Source organism: Stegodyphus dumicola, chromosome 6 (assembly GCF_044657685.1).
Source record: "Stegodyphus dumicola isolate Sdum_Otavi_A_Nest chromosome 6, ASM4465768v1".
In the NCBI taxonomy this organism is placed as follows: Eukaryota; Metazoa; Arthropoda; class Arachnida; order Araneae; family Eresidae; genus Stegodyphus; species Stegodyphus dumicola.
In genome coordinates, this window is record NC_140773.1 from 24,459,057 (window position 1) to 24,480,020 (window position 20,964).

A 20,964-nucleotide genomic window follows, 5' to 3' on the forward strand; every position below is an offset into this window, starting at 1 on the left:
GTAGGTCCACTGGGTCTTCAATGCCGATGCCGAACAGTCTGGCATGGATTGCTGGGCAGCTGAAGATGTGATGGCGAGACAGTGGGACGTCATCTGGGCAATGAGGACAAATGTTGGTGTAACTACGCTGTCCGTCTGCAGAAATCCTCATCCCTTTTAAGCGATTTGTCCTAAGTCTGGTTATGATAGTCGATATGGCTCTGTCGCAGTTCAATTCCGGGATGGAGTTTCCTTTAACTTGACCGATTAGTCTTTGGCTGGTAACTGCATTGGCATCAACGAGGGTTAGGCAGTTGGATGGCTGAGGAGAATCATGGGATGCCTTTGCAAGCTCATCGGCCTTCTCATTACCAAAAATATTTACATGAGCCGGTATCCATTGTAAGATGCAGGACATTTGGGCAGCAATGATCTTGTTTGTGAGCTCAATGATCAGATAAGAGTTGACATTTGCCCTTCTGGAATGTAATACGGTAAAAATTTTGAAAAGCGAAAAATAGAAAGCTTTGAAGAGAAAACGCCTTTGCCCTGAGAAAAAGGTTAAAATCTCATTAGGTATAATTTAATCAAATTTTGCGTCAAGAAATTAGGGACCAGAATAATTTAGAAGGGGAAATCATCATGAAATAATTTTGAATAAAATAATAAAAGAACGGAGTTTCTTTGAGCTTTAATATTCCTGCTTTGTAAGTTAAAGCACTGTTAGGCCTGGGTATTCGGTATCCAACCAATCACGTATAGGATACTTTATCACCATGCGAAGATTACCGGTAGCTACTAGAATGCCGACTCTTATATACGATTCAAACGACGGCTTGACGTCATTCCGGGAGTGGGCATGCATGCCTCAATATGTCTGGTGAACATTTTGAACATATTCCTATGTAAACATCTACAAGTACCAATGTTCATGCTTCCAATAAAGATCTTTTTTCTTGCACCGGATGTTACGTCACACTTTTTTTCGCAACCTATGCATCATACAGGTACAGCTCTTTAGACATTTTTATGTATTCCAAGCGAGCAATCTGGTTGTGCACAGTTTGGTCGTTTCCGATGTGACACTCTGCATTTAAATAAAAGTGCTATATGAGTTGTTCACGTCGTTAAGGAAAGTAAGTTTACCTAGCAAGGAAATACTTAACTTTATCTCTTATTACATAACACTTGCTTTCAACTTACTTCTGGTATATACCTTTACTTTCTGTTAACCATTTACTGGTGTCATTCCATAATTAAAAATTTTCCAGGAACATGAAAAGGAATTTAGGGTAGATTGTGCTTCATCTATAAGTTTTATCACTTTTTAATAGCATACCCATAGCGATACGACAGTTTCAAAACATTCTTGAAATCTCATAATAAGGATTAGTTCTCTTTTCCGCTAAGAAACTTTCTACAAAATCAGCCCCTTTACAATATTTTCCTTGAAAAATAAAGTAATTTTTAAAAATAACGAATACAATTTATTGAATAAGACTTGACTATAACTAAAAGTTCATTCCAGACTGTAGGTTAGGTTAGATTAGGTTATTTTAATTACGGCAAAGCCTCGAGGGCTATCTGCCTAAGGGGAGGGATGCCTTCGTGGAGGACTTCCCAAGGGAAACTGGCTCGTATACACGTTACACATGGGGAAAACGACGAAAACACCCATGCAGCCAGCCCGTTCTCGGGATTCGAACCTCGGACCGAACTACCAGTTTTCAGCGACTTTACCGCTCGGCCGCTGGTGGGCCTCCAGACTGTAGGAAAGGCTTTACAACACTTACAAATAAAAAGTATTTAAGATATATATTGTTACGAATTTTGCATATATATATATATAAATTATTTTAGTGAAATTATATATGAAACTTTAATTTTTTTGTAGAATGTAACATGAAATGCTAAAAGAGACGAAGCTCTATAGGAAAAATACGATCGCAGGTACAAGTCTGTTTAACATTAAGTAAATGGCTATCTCGCTAAATTGGCGAGATATCGTCAAGCTGGTGATGAATGTTTTTCACTAATTTTGACCCCAAATTTTTGCGGCAAATCGCCAAAAGTTGCCAAACTTGGCGACCATTTGAGTCATTTCGGTTCATTTACTAATTGATACTGCAACTGAATAACTGTAAATTGATGCATATACGTAACCGTAACCGTATCCGGCCCTTAGTTGTAACTTTAATCGTATGTGCCTCGAGAAACGGAAGGTATTAGAGATTTCTCGGCAGCCGAGTGAAATCAATATAAGGCCGGAGAGAGCATCTGCTCTCAGTTGTTTAGTTCAGCGTTAAGTACGGAGTATTGACAGATCTCCGTGTGAGCTTTTCCGTTTAGATGCGTTGTATTTAACGTTCTTAGTTGTTTGAAGTGTAAGTACTTATTATAACCCGTGATACTGTGAACACCTTTACGAGGATTTCTGAGGAAATATTGCACCTTTTCTATTTTTATTCATTGATTTATGCATTGATTATAAGGTATTTTCATCAATATTCTGAAAGTAATTTTAGAAGCAAACAAATTTTAGAAAATATCTTCACTCAGTTTCAAATAAACTCCACAGATATAATTCAAAATAACATTATAACCAATTAGCTATTTTTTTAATGCGTGAAAACTTAAATTTTCCTATGATGAATATTAATAATTTACTGCCATGTAGACTATAGGAATACTGCCATGTCTACTGTAGGAATAATCTACTGCCATTTGTGCGATTTTTATTACACTAATCAATTTAAATTTTTCTCTTTCAATTTTATAAAGTAAATTAAACGCTTGAAGAATGGAGTTTAAGAAGAAATAAATTTCCGTGTGGACATATTGTATATTTTATGATAAACATGGTATTTAAAGTAAAGTGATAAAATTATTTTATTTTCAGTTTGAGAATCGCAATTCAACAAGGGCTGAAGTCGTTAGCGACGCTATTCAAATTTTGAATTGCGTCGATATGGTAAGTTTCAACTTGTCTTAATTAAATCATGCTTAAATTATAGAGACTTCTATTAAAATATTTAATAGAAGTTAATAAGAAATAATAAAGTTAATAAGAAATAATAATTAATAATAAAGTTAATAAGAAAATCTTTACAATTAATCTGAAGATTAAGTCGAAAATTCACCAATGTTTTACATTATTTTACTCCATTAAATTTTCTTAAATTTAACATTACCAAAACATGAAAATTTTCGTCATTTAAAACACTTCTGTAATTCGAAATATATTACTATGACCAACGCCTTCGAAAATAAAGGCCGGGTAAGGGGGTGCATGTGTATATATATATACGTTTGGAGTAAAACGGAGGTGTAGAACTAGATGCTATAACAGTCTCATATAAAATATTTCAACATTCTACGGTTAATCTCTAGAGACATTAGTTATTTTGTTTTTGAAGCAGGAGACTTGAGAAATGAGCACCGCCTTCGCCGGGAATCGAAACACGGACCTCTGGAATACGCGCCCAGCGAGCAGACCACCACACTACGAAGGCATGCTAAGAAGGCGAGAGAAATACCTTATAAATATTTTTTGAATTATGCGAGATACATACATACATACATACGTACGTACGTAGAGATGTCACGATGTTTACTATGTTCGTACGTATAGATGTCGACCAAAACCACCATTTAAATGCATTAGAGTATGGTCAAAATAGATATTTTTCTTGAAATATGACAGCCGAAATTCTTCGCGGTTGCAATACATATTTTGCTTCATACACGGAAATAAAAGAATTTAAAAAAGTAATTACAATGACCATTTTTTTTTTTTTTTTTTACTAAAACATTTTTAAATGCTACTAATATGTATAAGATTTCGTTGTCTAGACGAGTAAAATGATGTAGTAACAGAAGTAGTTATAAAGTAGTTAGAAGCAATTCCCGTGAAATTTCCAGACTCTGCATATTGCTGGAAGAGCTTTCAGGAGATTCAAATACATTAATAACTACAGAATCGATCTAAAAGTCGTTTGTTGTGTAATAAAATTTCTAGCGAATTTCTGGAGAAATAAATTAAATTTTAGCTGATTCAGCACCATCGTAGATTTCTTTCAAACGTTTTATATTACTGCTTCACTCAAGTACTTTTTTCAAACAACAACAAACATTCTAATTCGATATCAAGATATTAATTTCTTGTTTGAGCTTTTATATTAAGAGTTCTTTAAGTACTCAAAACTCTTTATTACAGTGATTATTACCATTAAGGCAAGACTATGTTTTTAATTACAGTACTTCCGAACAGTAAATACCAGAGTGTCTGTCGTATACGTGGAGACGTGGGCGCACGGTGATCAGATTGAAGTCACTGCAGACGTTCGACAGACGTTGCTAAATCTCCTGGATTACACTTCTAGAAAATTGTACAAAGTAGCAAAAGATGCCACTCATCTCATTACGTAAGCATGTTTTTTCAGTTCCTCTAATTAGGAAACGGTGAGTCTAATTTTTAAGAAATATGTGAAAGGCTACAGTAAGTTCCTGCTTTACCAAACCTCAGTTGAGCTGATTCTATATGGAAAAATATTTTCCTGAATCCTGAAAAACGCTAAATTTACGATGATTTCTTAAGGTTGAGTTAAATTTGAACCTGCGAAAAGCTCTAAAAATTTACATTCATCTATTATTAAGTAAATGACACATTACTATAGATAATATCAAAACATTTCTAGCATCGGCATTGTAAATGGATGGTTTGAATTAAGGAATAGGTTCTTTCGGCTGAAAGGCCGAATGGCATTTTTCAGTGATGAAACTGAACAATAATTTTTTTCGATGGTTCGCTATACCTAAGGTGATGTGAACACAATACCTCAGATAACATAGATCACATTATAAAACCATGTAATCACCATGAGGTGATGTGAACCATCTCAGGTGAAATCTTTTTACCTGAGATAAAACTAACGTGAGTAAGGATGGAAAGCCTCAAATATTGTTCATTCACCAAGTAAAATTCCATAAAGCTATTTTATCAGAGATGCCTTTTAGTACTAAGAAATATTTAAACTCGGGCATTTCGAAAAACCATGAATTCGACACATTCTTTTGTATCTTCCAAAATATGATCATCATCTGATCTATAAGCGGTACATTCAGACTCTTCAAAAGCATCGAGAAACCATTAAAAAGAACTAAACAAGAATCTCAATGCAATTAACATTCGTGATTACAATATATTCCTTCACACGTCTTCGGCAATGACTCATGCGATCAGGAGACTGGGTTAAACACTGAAAGTTTTCCAAAATTTGTTTTAAAGAAGGCTTTGGAAAATTGAATTTAATGATGGCCTAAAAGTACTATTTGTAATATAGAATATATTGAGTAATAAATATATATTAAATATTACCTACGTGTAGAGGGAACATCCTGCGACTGTTTCATTGCTTTAGAGATGATTTTCATAATAATTCAGTAATATTTCAAGTATACATTAATCAGTATTACAGTTTTCAAAACTTTTATAATGATACAGTTGTAATATCGGCAAAAGTAATAATACTGAAAGTTCAACAATTTGTAATGTTGCGCGCTTCCAACCTGCACGCAACAATAGTGGTGACTGCTGAGAACTGGAAAGTAGACAAAGTCTTGAGAAGGGCTTAAGTCCCTTTTTATTCAACTTTAGAAATTACAAATGCGTGATCTTGACGCTCACAAACTACGCCGACCCGGCGGTAAAATTAAAATAAGAAACTAAAAAGAGAACAATAACAAGTGACTAACTACGAGGCTCTCTGAACGTAACTAACCTCACCGCGTTCTAAGATACCGCTGATAATTCAGCAAACTTCGGAATATTACGTTAAAAGATTAACAATCTGCCGAGGCAAGCACACAGGCCGAAACGCGTGGTTCTTCAATTTCTAACTAGCCACCTCCACGCTCGTGAAGCAAGAAAAGCACCCTTTCGAACTCGTTTCCCTTCTATTTAACTCAGATTACTTCCGCTGACAATTTGAATCCTTGCGCGTTCTACTAAAATTTACATACTCTGGCATTGGCAATTCCAGCGGAAAGTAAGGCTTGACAGGAAAGATAGTTTAAACTTAAATGGTAGTTAAAATAAATATAAGCCCTACAAATTAAAGTGCATAAAATAAAAAAAAAAATGTAACACTATTACCACGGCGGCTGACTATGCCTTCGCTGCTTCTAACAACGGACAATGACCATATCATTTTGACCAATATGGCCGGCCGATCCACCTGTTCGAACAACCGGCCTCTTTTAGCCCTATGATGCAACCCTTCTTAAAGTCTGACAACTATTCGTAACCTTCTGAATTTCAAGTACGTCTTCGAGTCGAGTCCTAATCTCGTAATCGAGTCCCAATCTTCGAGTCGAGTCCCATAATGTGATTGGGACTAGAAGTCCCAATCACATTATGTTTCGGCTACACGGGAATTGACGTCGAAAGGCGCAATTCTCAGAAACCGCACAATTCCAGGAAACCCACGTAGCTAGGTTACCATTTTCACTTACTACAAAGACTTGAACGCCAAACACTAATCGATTATCGTTTAGATTGGGATCACGTGAGGCTTCAGAAGCAGAACTTTCGTCTGATTGGTTGTCTCTACCCGGGACTGAGGTCCAGCCGAAACATTTTCGGCATTATTGTATTCGTAGCTAGGCGGGACTTCGCTTCGAGCGGGGCTCTTTTTTCTAGGAAACCTCCCGTTTAAAGCAGTGCTACCAGAATCCCGTTTCTTAGAAAAGTCCCGTCTAGGAGGGACTGTAGCCATATGTGATAACCTTAAAAGTATCTTTCGTTACAATGCCGTGTATCCAAGCCGTCAGCATGGTTGTAAATACTCGTCACCGCCGCACCTGTTCTTTTACATTCCATCAGATGCGTACTTCCGATGCGGCTAGTATCGCTCCACAGTGCTGACTGGTGCTGCAGATTTAACCATTTACACAAATCGCCAAACCAAATTGCATGCCGCGTTTCTTAGTTATGGCTCAATTTTTTCCTGGATGCATATATATTTTTGAATTATATATATAGTTACAAGTAATATTAATAAGTTTACTAAAAATATTGCATAAGTTTACTAAGAAATATGTATTAATGGAATAAGAAATATCTGATTTTACTTTTTACTAACAGAGGAAAGCATTTCCGAGGCAGTGAAGTAGGCATGGCCGTGCCAGACAGCATCTGCACAGCTAAAGCAGTTGGAATAAGTGAGGTAAACAGTTTCCTAATTCTTTGTAATTGATGAGAAGAATAGGCATGTGCAGTAATTAATACCAATTTAACAGCCAGGCTAGGGCGATGCTTTACTATTTTCACGAATTTTTTAATAAAATGAGAAACCTTGGAAGATAATGTTTATTCAAAAATGTGTGCTTAAAAATTCGGTTTAAAATAAGCATATTGTAAAGAAATAAATTACCTCGATATTCAGGTCATTTTGATATATTTTGATATATATATATATATATATATATATATATATATTTTGATTACAGGATACTAACATATATGAACCTCAACTAGTAGCTAGCACAATAACCCATATGCTTGGCCACAATTTAGGAATGGGTCATGATCACTCGGATGGGACATCAGCAGGACCGGGTAAGTTTTTGAGTCTAGAAATTATTGCTAAATCAAAAGCTTTTTAGCAGTATGTGCTTTAAAATAGGAAGTTCTGTAAAACAAAATAATGCAAATTCGATTCAAATTTGTTTCCACGATATTCAAAGCACATAATGCTTTGAATCTTAGATTTGTTGTTTAATTTAATTAAATGAAAGTAAAAATAAAGAGCTAACGATATTTCAGCTGTTTTATGAAATGCAAAGCATTAGTGTCAGATTACATTAATTTGATTGCAGACATGAGAACAGAGTATAAAAATTAAATTCTTCTCCAACAGATCCTTTCAAAAAATTTAATTAAATCTTAATTAGATTTTAAGCTATTTAAATAGCTTTCTTAAAAATGTGAATATGAACATACCAAACATTAATTATTTCTCGCTAAGAAAATTCTAGAATTCAAGAAATTAACTAATTCAAGAAAAGTCATAGAAAGTGGGGAAAAAAGTAATACTTGTACGAAACTTATAGAAAAAAGTGTAGTTTTCGTCATGAATATTCTTTTGATTTTATTCATTTTCAAATTTTTTCTCGAAGTTAATTTAGCAGAATGCTTTCCGTAATATGTTCTCATATTAATTAAATAACCTTTACTACATTTTTCCATTCATCATCAATTCAGGTTTTTCTAAAGACGCTTAAATTAGCAGATAAAGTCACATTTTAATAAGCGGTTTATCAATCAATAGAATAAAAATTCAGATAACTTATTAAGCAGATATTCTAGCGCTGTTTCCTTTTCCAGGATTTTAATGCTCAAATTACGTATTTCCAGAGCTACTTAAAATAAATTAACTGAAGGAAAAAACTTTTATTTTTAATATAATTTGTAAGCATTTTTATTAGAAAAATTTTTAAAAATTAATTTTTAAGTATAAGCTTTTGAAGAGACGCACGCCATTTGAACTCCACCAGATGTAAATAAATCACGCTAAAAATATTTAAAACATTACAGTCTACAAGTTTCAGGTTATAATCTAACACCTCAAGTAAGATTTAAACCCAAAAACCTTGACATTTTTAATTTTTTATCTTACATACCTATTAAAAAAAGAAACGAAACATCATAAAAATTTTTAAAAAGTAGTTCTGTACTAGTTACGTAATATAAGGATTTAGAAACACCTTTCTTCATTTACAAGGCCGTAAATGTTCATAAAACTACCAGTGGAATATATTATAAATTTATTGAATATATTATTATATATTAATAAATTAAAAAATATATTATATTTTATATTAGTTTATACTGATTAGGCATTTTATTTTTAAAAGGAAAAATGACGATTTAAGTTATTAAGTGAATTTATTGCATTTAAATCATTGAATTTTTAATCAGTAATATATTGATTAAATTTGACAGAGAAACTAAAAATATTGTACTTTGCCAACGGGCAGTCACCTATATGCAAAGGCACAGGGAAATAAAGGTATGCGTCTAAGGATTTTATTTTGCCAAGATGCCATTTTGCATGTTAGTTGAAAATAATATATCTACTTCGAAACTTGCTTCGAAAGTACAGAAAAGGGCTTCGGGTGCAAACATCGCTACAAAAATATCGCGGACGAAAACATTGCGAGAACATGAAGCAAGGGGAAAACAGCGTAGTACATAACACCGTGAGACAAAAAGAAAACATCAGAAATTCTAAAATATAAGAGTTATAAGCATTGTCATAGAAAATAAAGCAGTTTTAAAACAACGTCGTACAAAGTACCTTGTTAAAAAATAAAACATCTGCAAATCATTTCGTGATACAGTCATTTTAATTGATCTGGTTCATTCTCAAAAACGTGAACATCTCTTTTTCATTTTGAGTTTTCCAAGACTTTATTTGATAGTAACATCACAGACATGTGTTTCAGACTTTAAAATTTTTTAATATATTTGCATAATGATTTGTGAGCTCAAGAAGGAATGAGAAATATTTTTACCTTTATAATACATATTTTTGGATTAATTAATAAATTTTTATTGGAAATGTAAGAAGCTGAAACTAATATAAAATTGAACTAAAAACTGAAAATTAACATATAATGCTACGTCTAGTAGTTAATAGACTTATATATTGACTGTGAAAGGTATACATCCTTTTATAAAGTTGTGTTAGTAGTAATCTCTTTAATAAAGTTGGATTACTACTGCGAACATGCATTAAAAATTTTCAACGTTAGAAAACATGTCTGCGTTGTTATCATTAAGCGATAATTCGTAAGTGCTTTGATTTTATCAAAACACAGTACAGCGATGATTTCAAACTGAAGTTTTTGAACCGTCTTATTTTCGACGACAATGTTTTATACTATGTTTTAGAACTGCAATTTTTAGTTTCCTTGCTTTTTTTTTTCTCTCAAGATTTGTATTACAATGTTTTCCCCTTGCAATGTTTTCTCGGCAGCGTTTTCACCCACGATGTTTTCGGCGGTCACCATAAAAAGGAGCCACTGATTTTTTAGTCCAAAGGGATTTGAATCCCGAAGGACTATTAGTTTCGTTTTGGCATTTTGCGTCGGACTCATAAATGTCGGTTCACTTTTCAAACTGTTGCCACAAAATGTTAGAGTCCTGCATTATATTTGAAGAAATTAAATAATGAAAAATCTGCATAAATGTATGTATATTTCTCGTATTGTGATAAAACAACGGTACATAGAGTCATCGAATTTTGAATAACGTAATCCTCCAACGAATATGAGCATGTGGAAGACCCAATTTGAAATTTGAAATTTGTTTTATGATCGATTTCCTATTTTTTAAAACTTTGACGAATTTTTGATTAACAAACTCAAGGATTTCAAAGCGAGCAATGGCAACGTTGTGCAGAAAAAACATTTTTATCTCCAGCGCGTGAGTCTCTGTATCGGAAATTCTAAAGATATGCTCGTTTTAAAACTATTTTGCGATATTGCTGTTGCACTAGATCTTATGGTTTAAGTGCGAGGAACATGATATTTAATAAAGAAAGGTAACACACAAAATGTTAAAAAACGCCCCTTTGGACGTAATTTAAAATCTGAAACATTTCAGATTTTGTTTTTAATGATTTTTTTTTCTTTTTATTTATTTATTTATGGGCTTTCTTGTCAAATTTTGTTAAATCACATTTGTGTAGAAAAACTAACTGCCTCAGAAACAAAAAGAGGAAATCATATTTGAGTTTGTGTATAGCTTATTAAGGGAAAAAGCCGATTTAACCGTTAATTAACGGCTGCTGCTACCATTAATTAGTATATTTACATCATCTGAGGGTTATCGTTTACAAATAAATATACCATACCTGCAATGATATTTCCTCACTAAAGTAATTCTGCACTCTTCAACTAGGTCAATGGTTTTGCCATTAGCGAGAACACAATTTCATCCATCACAGAGAAGCAAATAAACTTAATCTTCTCTACACAGAGCATCTATGCCCTCAAATATTTTATTTGCAGCTTGGAGTCATGAGACGGAAAGCCAAGTAATCACTAAACTAATAAAGAATTGATCGTTAGATAGCTTTACAGTGTTAAGAACTTTCTCACAAATGTTATTGGTAAATCAAATGTAAAATCAAAGACGTTGTCAGACAAAGACATGTTTACTGCTCGTTTGATCTTTCAGTTTAATTTTTTTCTCTAGAGGACTGCAAATGTCAAGACTGGTGGAGCTGTATCATGTCGCAGAATATTCTGTAAGTTTTTATTTTTTTCCCTTTTTCCATTTTAATATAATTAACATAGAACTTTATTCTAGCTGAAATTCTAATCTTCATCTTAATATTTAACTATTTGCTGAAACTTATTGCCTTTATAATAATTCTTTAACCGAGTATGTTTTATATATTGCTTAAAAAATTTTCTTAAGAGGCTAACTATTTTTTATTTGCCGAAGTTGCAGTAGTATGTAATAATTCAAAAGGCAAAACATATTTAGGAATTTTACTCCCATTAAAAATGAATTAATTCACTGATTTCTGAAGATAAAAAATTAATTGACTTCAAGCAGCCTTATTCTAACACTAGAAAACCTAAATTTGGGAATTAGAGAGGAAATTTTTTTAAACTGAGTTTATAACTGAGAATTTAAGTGTTTATTTATTATGTTCATTATTTTCAGGTAGCCAAAATGCTTCCTTTCAATGGAACTTCTGTTTCGCATTATGATATACACTCATGTCCATAAATTAAGGATAATGCAAAATCAGGCAAAGGAAGAGTTAGATGCAAAACAAATTTGACTTATTTGTAAAGCTTACTTATTAAACAAAAGGTAAAGAGCAAAAAAAGATGCTATATGTTTGATATTATTAAAAAAAATTAGCGAATTTTTCTCCCTGGAGCAAATTACAAAAAAAAAGCTATTTACAAAAAACCAATATTACATGGTTGGTATGATTGTTAATACATTGTATGTCTCCCAGACGATGCAATACAGTCCGTACAACGCCTAGGCATCTGAGTATCAAATTATCGATCTGATCTTGGGGGATATTACACCACTCAAAGAGCAATACTCTCCGAAGTTCCGGTAGACACGTAGGAGGAGGTTGATGGGCTGCAACTCGTCGGCCAAGGATGTCCCACACGTGCTCTTCTGGATTAAAGTTCGATGAGAATGCTGGCCAGTCCATACGGGTGATATCCTCCGATTGAAGGCATTCGCTTACGATGTTTTTACGGTGAGGACGGACGTTGTCATCCATTAACACAAATTGTGCGCCCATGGCGTCCCGAAACAAGCGTACGTGTTGTTCCAGAATGACGTCCCGATAGATTTGGCTTGTCATGGTTCCAATTTGAACATGCAGGTCAGTTCTGGAACACAGAATAATTCCACCCCAAACGAGCACTCCTGCACCACCGTAACGGTGTCGTTCAATGATGTTTTCTTGGTGGTAACGGGTACCTGGAGCTCTCCGTATGAAAGTCCGGCGAGAATCAGACTGCAAGCTAAACTTGGACTCGTCGGAAAACATCACACAAGCCCACTGTTGCGGTGTCCACAATGCATGCTCTCTACTCCAGGCTAACCGCAGGCGACAATGAGTTGCAGTAAGTGGAACGCATCTGACAGTCTACGAGCATATAGACCAATCTGCCCTAAGCGTCTGTTGTACCAGTGGCTGAAGAGAGCTGATGAGACAGGTCTGACGCTGTGCTCCGCCTGTTTCTTTTGGCAGTAACTACCAAATACCGGTTCTCATTTCGCGTTGTAACTCTGGGGCGACCTGTGCTGTAACGTCTACTCACAATACCATCATCTTGGAATGGTTGCTAAAGCCTGGAGATGACACTCTGGGCAATTCCAAGTTCGTTTGATACTTCCAGTTGGGTACGCCCACATTCCAGACGGCCGATAATTCTACCACGTAAAAAATCGTCCAAATGCGTCCTTTGTGTCGTAACTATTCGGTTATTGCACTGAAATGCTTATGAAGCGCCGTGCGATCAATTTTACTTCTTTGCCTGTATTCCTTATATATCACTTTCTTACACTCTCGTCTTTGTGACGTACCATCGGTGTCATCTGGTTACTTCCTGAAATTTGCATATGATTCTTGAAGATGTGTGTAGTGATCTTACAGGTGATATATTTATTTTAGAGTTCGATTTCCGCGTGACTCCGAATTATCCTTAATTTATGGACATGAGTGTATATCATATGATGAACTAGTGCGAAGTCTTCGATCGAATTATGCGATTAATAAAGTACTCTTTGCGTAGAGAATCATGACGAAACCATTAATTAATAATATGATAGTATCACTTATACCTAGTATATTTTAATCTGATCAGTGTACAATTATTATCGGGCCAATTGGATGTTCATTTAATTCTAGTCTTTCAGCTTTGATATGCTACTAAGGCGAAATGACTATTGTTAACTAATTCCTAACAAGTAATATAAAAAAAATTTAATGTCAATTCCTACTTAGGTCAGCAAAGAAAAATTTTTAAAATACACAAAAAAATTTTAAATACAAAAAAAATTTAATTAAAAATTTTTTAATTTTTAATAAATTTACTTTTATTAAATTTGTTTTTTATAATTAATTTTTTAAAATTTTTAATAAAAAAAAGTTTAATAAAAATTTTCAACATGTGAAAAAATTGTATTAACATCAAGTGTCATCCACTAAAAGTTTAAAAAATGTATTTGAACTTGAGTGGATAAACAAAAAGTATTTTATCAACGACTGAAAATTTGTACAAGATATAGGGAGAGTGGGAGCTAATAGTAGGAATTTAAAAAGGATTCAGCGTTGTGATTGGCATCGCATGTCCTGGCGATTAAACAATCTGGATGCCTTTTCCTGATTCTGTAATACAGGGTTTACTATTGGGAGAATTTTTTTTAACTTTTTGTATTTTCTATAAGCATCCCTGAAGAGCTCTATAGACAGATAATGACGTAAGAAAGTACTAAATGGACTTCCGTATGCAGCAAATACAAGTAATAGACTTCGGCCCTTATGTGTTACCCCGTCGACAGTAAATATGAGCTACCATCGAACTATGCAAGTTGGCGGAGAAGTTGCACCTGTTGTTCTGGTGATATTCTGCACCATTTGATGTCTATTTAATAACTAACCAATCAGTATTTGATACACTTTTACAGTTCTTAAAAAGGCTTTCGTTGATTTCTACTCTTTGTTGGGCCATCCGATTTTTCCAGAAAGTCTCTTCAGAATGTTATGAGTATAAACTCCCTGAAAATAATTTTTCCACTCTGTTTCTGTTTCATCGGATATATCCAGCTGTTCTTTCCCCCATTAAACAGATGTTAATTATCTCAACTGTACGTAAACAAGAGCACAGTCACAAATGTTATTCTAAAGCTTTCAAACCACGTTCTTATTGAAAAGGATATCTTTTTGTCACAATTTCTCAAGTCGCATCATCATTCTTTACCCTTTTTTAGAAAAGTACAGCATAAACACCTTTTTCTTCTACGTTAGGATCCCATAACTTTGAAAATAATTCACAGGTGCGTGCTTGCAATTCTCTAGAAAACAGACCGTAACCTTATTTGTTTTTTCAAAATGAAAGAAAAAAGCTGCAACAAAAATTTATTTAAATCTATGTTCATAAAAACAAAAGTTAGCTTATCAAGAATCAATCAGATTTATAGCAAACAAAAGTCCATATGTTATGAGTATGTTCCTACGTCACACTTATCTATAACTGGCCCTAAATCGGACTGCTTGGCGACAGTTTCATGATTGACGGGATAATATGCAAGCAGCTCAACTTCTACCAAGAAGGCATCTTGTCATCTTAAACTTGATCCATCAATGATCCAACTGCCTAAACTAGGACCACCGCATAAAGGTATGCCATCACAAATATGATAGTACTTTTATGCAAGTTCTCAACTGTTTGCTAAGACAGAAACGTTACATAAATTGGGCCAGCATAAAGTTGCTCTCACTATCAAAAGTATTAAATTTTTATCAGGAAAAAAGAAACTTGCACAAAAATGACGGAAGTTTTATGCCAGAGTACTTTTATGCCAAAGATTCTGTCTTGTCGTACAATAATCAACTTGTTGTATCAAATATACTGGCACTCTTACGTGTTGATTAGAGGCATCCTTATGAGGGATCACGGTGGCAGTATCCTGCAAACAAATTGCCTTATTAGACCTTACAGCCTTCAAAGATAACATTTTTATTCCTCTTAATATATTAAAAAATACTGAAAGAAGTCTTCTTACTGTAATTATTATTGCATTTTTACATTGATATTAAGAGGTAAAGTATTTTCAGTATGCTTCTGAATTAAGAGTATATGTAATGCTCTAAAACTACTGTTAGAGTAGTTAACATATGAAATTTTAATTCTGAAAGAAAATATTCGTGTCATTAAAATTTAAAAATACTATGTGCTATAAATTTGAAGCAGAAGATTGTTCTGTTGAAACTGAATGTGACGTAATAATAAATTAAACATTAAGTCAGCTCAATGCTATTTAGTGCATGAAATAGTTTTTTGAATGCTTATATATTTTTAAATTACAAACTATTATATGAAAACAATCCAAAAATGAAAAGTGCGTTAGTATTGAAAACCAATACAAAGTTTGAGAATCTTACAACATTTTACACTGGAACATTTAACAATGACCAGGAGAATTTCGAGTGAACTTTACCTTTGTAAATTATTCTAAGCGGCAGTTCGATAAAATGGCAAGCGAATCGTTTTATCGATTGACGGTTAAGGGGCGTTCTAGAGTGTTGCATGACTATAAGGGTAGGCCTGTCGCCGCAGGTGGCAGTTAACCCACAAGACCAGAGTATTATTCTTGTTTCATCCCTCAGGAAACTGGCAATGCGCGATGCAGAGAGAGAGAATAACCTTTGCCTGCATTAGTAGAGCAATATTTCATGAAATTCAGCATCAAAGTTCGTGTAAAGCATTAAAGTCCGTGTCTATTTTGAGAATCGAACCACTCTTTGTAATAATTCATGTTACAGTTGCAGTTGCGATAAAGGAATGTACGGCTGATTAATTCTCCAACCGTGAAATTAAACTGCACTAACCAAATTCCGGAAGGCTAAATCAGAGTCAACTGATGTCAAAAATTGACTGAACTGTAAAATGGAAACTGCGTTGGATAATAATTACATTAAACATCTACTAAACTGGTAGATACTGAAAATTATGTTGAAAGGGTAGAATTTCATAAATATAAACTTATTCGTAAACGGCATACACAGGCTGTGTATTGTTCTATTGTGTATCTATTGTTCCTAAATATTTCTAAAATAATGTACATAACGTTATGAAAATAATTCCAATACCAGAAATAACATTACGCTTTGAAAATAATATCTTTCATTTTTCCTGCAGATTTAAACTCAAGTTAATAAAATATCCATTATGCTTTATGAAGTTGAAAGTTTTTTAAAAAAATCCCTGAAATTACGTGTAAAATTCATTGAGATATCCAGAATGAATTTTCAGACTTAAATCACTTTTCTTTGTCTATTGCCGATTTCATTCAGTGCGTCTGAGAATACGTTTGAAGAACTATTTCTCCGGTGTGGTGGTCTGCATGCTGGGCGCGTATTTCAGAGGTCCGTGGTTCGATTCCCGGCGAAGGAGTTGCTCATTTTTCATCACTTTTGCTTCCAATTAAACTAATGTCTCTACAGTGGCGCCCGAATTAAAAGGGTGGTGGATGATGATTCTACCCACCAGGATTTGGCGATTGGGTTCCCTAATCCCCAGTCGTCCCAAGGGGGGAGTATATAAGGTATTTTCCCGCCTTCTTAGCGTACCTTCATGGTGTAGTGGTCTGCACGCTGAGCGCGTATTTCAGTGGTCCGTGGTTCGATTCCTGGCGAAGGTGTTGCTTATTTTTCAAATCTCCTGCTTCCAATTAACCTAATGTCTTTACAAACTATAAAATAAAAATTGCTCGTTTCGGTGGTCAATGGACTTATATCAAATATATTATGCGATAGGAAACATTCGATACTAAATTTGTAACTAATCTCTTGAAAATATTTGTTAAGCACACCTTTGTAAAATTTTTACGTAAAAATACGAAAAATTTTAATTTCAGTTAACTAAATGACATGAAGATTTTTCTAGTTGAAATTTTTTACTATGAGTATACAGAATCCTGCTCATAAAATTCTTATATTTATTTTGAGGAACTTTGTAATTTAAAGGAATATTTAGTACACATACAGTGGCTCCCAAACGTGTTCGTACACTTACTAGTTTCAGTGAAATATTCCTTTATTCATTAATAAAAATTAAGGTTTGAGAATAAAAATTTTTGAATAACATCTATAAATTAACTTTAACAAAAATACGTTAATTATTTTGTGAACATAGTAAAACTTTTTTTTTAGAAAATGAGTAATAGAAAAGTAACAGAAATTTTCCTCACAAAAGTCTTCGTACACATTAAAGAAATCTCCACTTATGAGTATTGTAGTATTTCTGTTAGTTCGTATATTGTAGGATATCCTGCAGCATTTATGACAGCTTTCAAATGGCTGGATATAGAGTTTATTAGTTTTTTCGTGATATCTGCATCAATCTTCCATTTCTCTCAAAATGCGTTCTATCGGGTTTTAATCTAATGACTGAGGTGGTGTTTTCAAAACTTGTAGATAATTATAGACATAACAAAGGCGAATATTAACGACTGTTTTCATAGGATCGTTATCCTGATAAAAAGTAGTTTCCAACACCCAGATTTTGGAGGATAATTTTAAATTATCTTTTAAAATATTTAAGTAAAGAGCATGGTTCATTATGGCATCAATAAGTACTAAATTACCTAATCCAGATGTTGACATGCACCCCCACACAAAGACACAGCCATTACCATGCTTTACTGTTCCAACCAAGGTCTTGGGATTAAGTTCCTCATTTTTTCTTCTCCGTAAAATTAAGTGCCTATTGGAACCAAAAATGTTAAATTTGCTTTCATCTGCAAATCAGACATGGTTTCAATACGTTTTAGGTTTATTTGCCATTGATTTTGCGAAGGAAAGAATGAGCTTTCTATTTTTTTGCACTTAACAAAACTTTTCTTTGAGCAGAGAACCCAAGTAATCCAGCTGATCTGATACTCGTCAAACAGTTTCAGGCAACATTGAAGAAGAAATGTTTTCAGTAAATTCTGTGGAGATCTTTACAGCACTCATTTTACATCACTCGTGGACTTTTCCCAATTTTCTAACTATAAATCTCAGATTACGTTGAATTAACTCTGCTCGACGACCTTTTCATGATTTATTTCCGATCTGATTTTCTTCCTTAAAGGGTTTTATCACATAATGCACAGTAGAATGTGTAAAATTCACTAATATAGTGATATCCCGGATCGGTTTTCTGCCCTTGTAAGGAACATGATCAATTTAATTTTGAATGATATTTGTTGTTTGCTTACGACTATGACCCGTTTTTAAGTATTAGATAAATTATAATGAAGTAAGCAAGTGAATAATAAAGCCAAACGAATTTTTAAACATCATCAAAATGAAAAAAATTAGCAAACTATAATTTTATTCATGAAATTTTACGAAAATATTTCGGTGTACAATCTCTTTTCTGTACTGGAATTTATTTCAGAGCTCCAGCGTTTTTTTTTTTTTTTTTTTTTTTTTTTTTTAAGAAATTCTTAAAGTGTACGAACACTTTTAGCTTTTAGGAGCCACTTTAGCTAGGTATAGACATGTTAATACACTAATAATAAAGGAAATAAAGCCTATAACTACGTATTTCAATACACAGTACATCTGAAGACTTTGTTATCTAATTATATATAGTCTGACCCAATAGGCCCTAAAAATGATTAATTCTGATATATTTTCGACTACTTGTCAAATACGCGTGTCAAATATTCTCTTCTGTACGTTTAACGTCAACAAACCTTAATTTACTTATTTATTTTTCAGAGGTGAAAGTAAGATCCAGCCATATCATTTTTCTACGTGTAGCCTTCAGGATTATATTAGGGCACTGCGAGTAGGACATGGAATCTGCCTGTTTAATAAACCTAACCAAGTAAGTTATAACGTAAGGAAAAAAGGTTTGTGATATTTAATAAAAAAACTTAAATAAAAAAGTTAAATAAAAGTACTAGATTTAGGCTAAATTCTTAAATTGGCATTAATAAGAAAAAAAATCTTTATTTATTTCAGCAGAATCTTACATATGTCGCTCCTCTTCAAACAGAAAGTATTTTGCTTGAAAACTTTACATACGTGTACGCACATGTACATGGTGTTCAGTGTACATACAGGGTGCTCAGAAAATACCTAACAAAACATTTTAAGGCAGATATAAGAGATCAAATTTTTCTAACAAATTTTCTAATAGAATGCGCGTGCCCAAATGGAGCGTTGAGGTAGTACAGATTGCCGCTGAGCGGAAGATAAAAGCTGTTGGCTGGCGTAAATTCTCATTCCATATGCGGTTTCAAGCGGTATGGATCGCTACACAAAAGCGAAGCATGCCGACATGCGTTTTAGCTATGGGGCTGTGACTAAAAAGAACACTTATTAAAAAAATGAACGATTCCTATGTACTTTCTTTGCGCAGTTGCTCCATTTTCGTCGGTAAACCTACAGATAAAATGCATATCGGCCAGCTCTGCTTTCAGGTAACGATGCATGCCACTCAAAATCCCACGCGCAGTGTGAGTTCAAGCCAACAGAGTGCATTCTTCTTCCACTAGCACTTCGTACCACCTCAAAGCGGCATTTGGGCGCACAACATGCATTACAGTTATGCTTATTTCGGTCTCTTCTATTGTAAAAAATTATATTGTGAAAGATTAAATTAGCAACATAAATTTCCCTTCTCAGTTCTGCACTGCGCCATTTCTAGATTAATCCTCGTCATATGACACTTACACAATTCTGGTGATATAAATGGAACTAAAACTCGAACAGCCAATAATAATTTTATAGCAGTATTAACTATCCAATCAAAATGCATTGAAAACCAAAACTAACTCATTCTGAATCAAGATTTCACCCTGAACATTACACACTTGCTTTCTACGCTTTGGCGTAACTGAACTACTGTCTGTCTACTCCTAGCTTACTGCAAATTTATCTAAAATGTAAATTTTTTTGGAATAGGCGCAATTATTGGGCCAACTTGTTTGTGGCCGCAACATGTTTGCTGAAATAAAAAATGAAGATTTAATCTGCTTTCGAGTCCAATTTCCTATTCGTTACGGATCAACACTTCTACGTATGGGATTCTGAGCTACAGGTGTCAGGAGTGGGGTCACTCTCAGCACCTGTGCACTAACCCAGAGCGATGTTGCAAGTGTGACAATTCTCACAGGAGTAAAGCATGTCCCTTCAGACAAGATGTAGAACCCACCTGCATTTACTGTCAAGAAAACCATGTCAGCATTTATCGTGGTTGTAGATATTACAGAAAGAAATTTGAGAAGAAGCCCACCACTAAGCCCAAGGAATTCATAAATACTGATGATGACTTTCCCATATTTCCAAGTAAAGTCCCAGCAGCACCGAGAAGGAAAATAGCACCTCCCTGCAATGAGAAATCTAAGGAATTCATCCAACCTCCCCGAGATGATCTTGGAGAAGCAGTCAGTTGGCTGAGAGATAGTTAACAGCTTTCTACGAAGTGTTATGCAGCAGTGTTAATAGCTTTCTACGAAGCAGGATGAACACATTGCGAAAATTCGTGCAGCAGAGTCAGTCTACCACCGAAAACCTAACAGAGGGGTTTAGAGCAGCGATGATGCTCGTGAAGTTTGCGGAAGATGAAACTTAAGGACTATTAAGGGCTATTCCATTTTCTAAAATTCTTTTCACCATCTTAGCAGGCCATTTTCATTGTTTAACGATCATT

General features: G+C 34.1%; 1 protein-coding gene across 6 annotated transcripts in view; it reads left to right on the forward strand.

Moving 5' to 3' along the window:
* LOC118188359 (disintegrin and metalloproteinase domain-containing protein 11-like) overlaps positions 1-20,964 on the forward strand; it is a 346,872-nt gene that overhangs the window by 251,294 nt on the left and 74,614 nt on the right. For all 6 annotated transcript variants that reach the window (XM_085818185.1, XM_085818187.1, XM_085818184.1 and 3 more), the window contains 6 exons: positions 2,879-2,950; positions 4,237-4,403; positions 7,124-7,205; positions 7,489-7,597; positions 11,243-11,294; positions 19,026-19,134. In XM_085818185.1, coding sequence (XP_085674311.1) covers positions 2,879-2,950; positions 4,237-4,403; positions 7,124-7,205; positions 7,489-7,597; positions 11,243-11,294; positions 19,026-19,134 — 591 coding nt within the window. The remainder of the gene's footprint in view (positions 1-2,878; positions 2,951-4,236; positions 4,404-7,123; positions 7,206-7,488; positions 7,598-11,242; positions 11,295-19,025; positions 19,135-20,964) is intronic.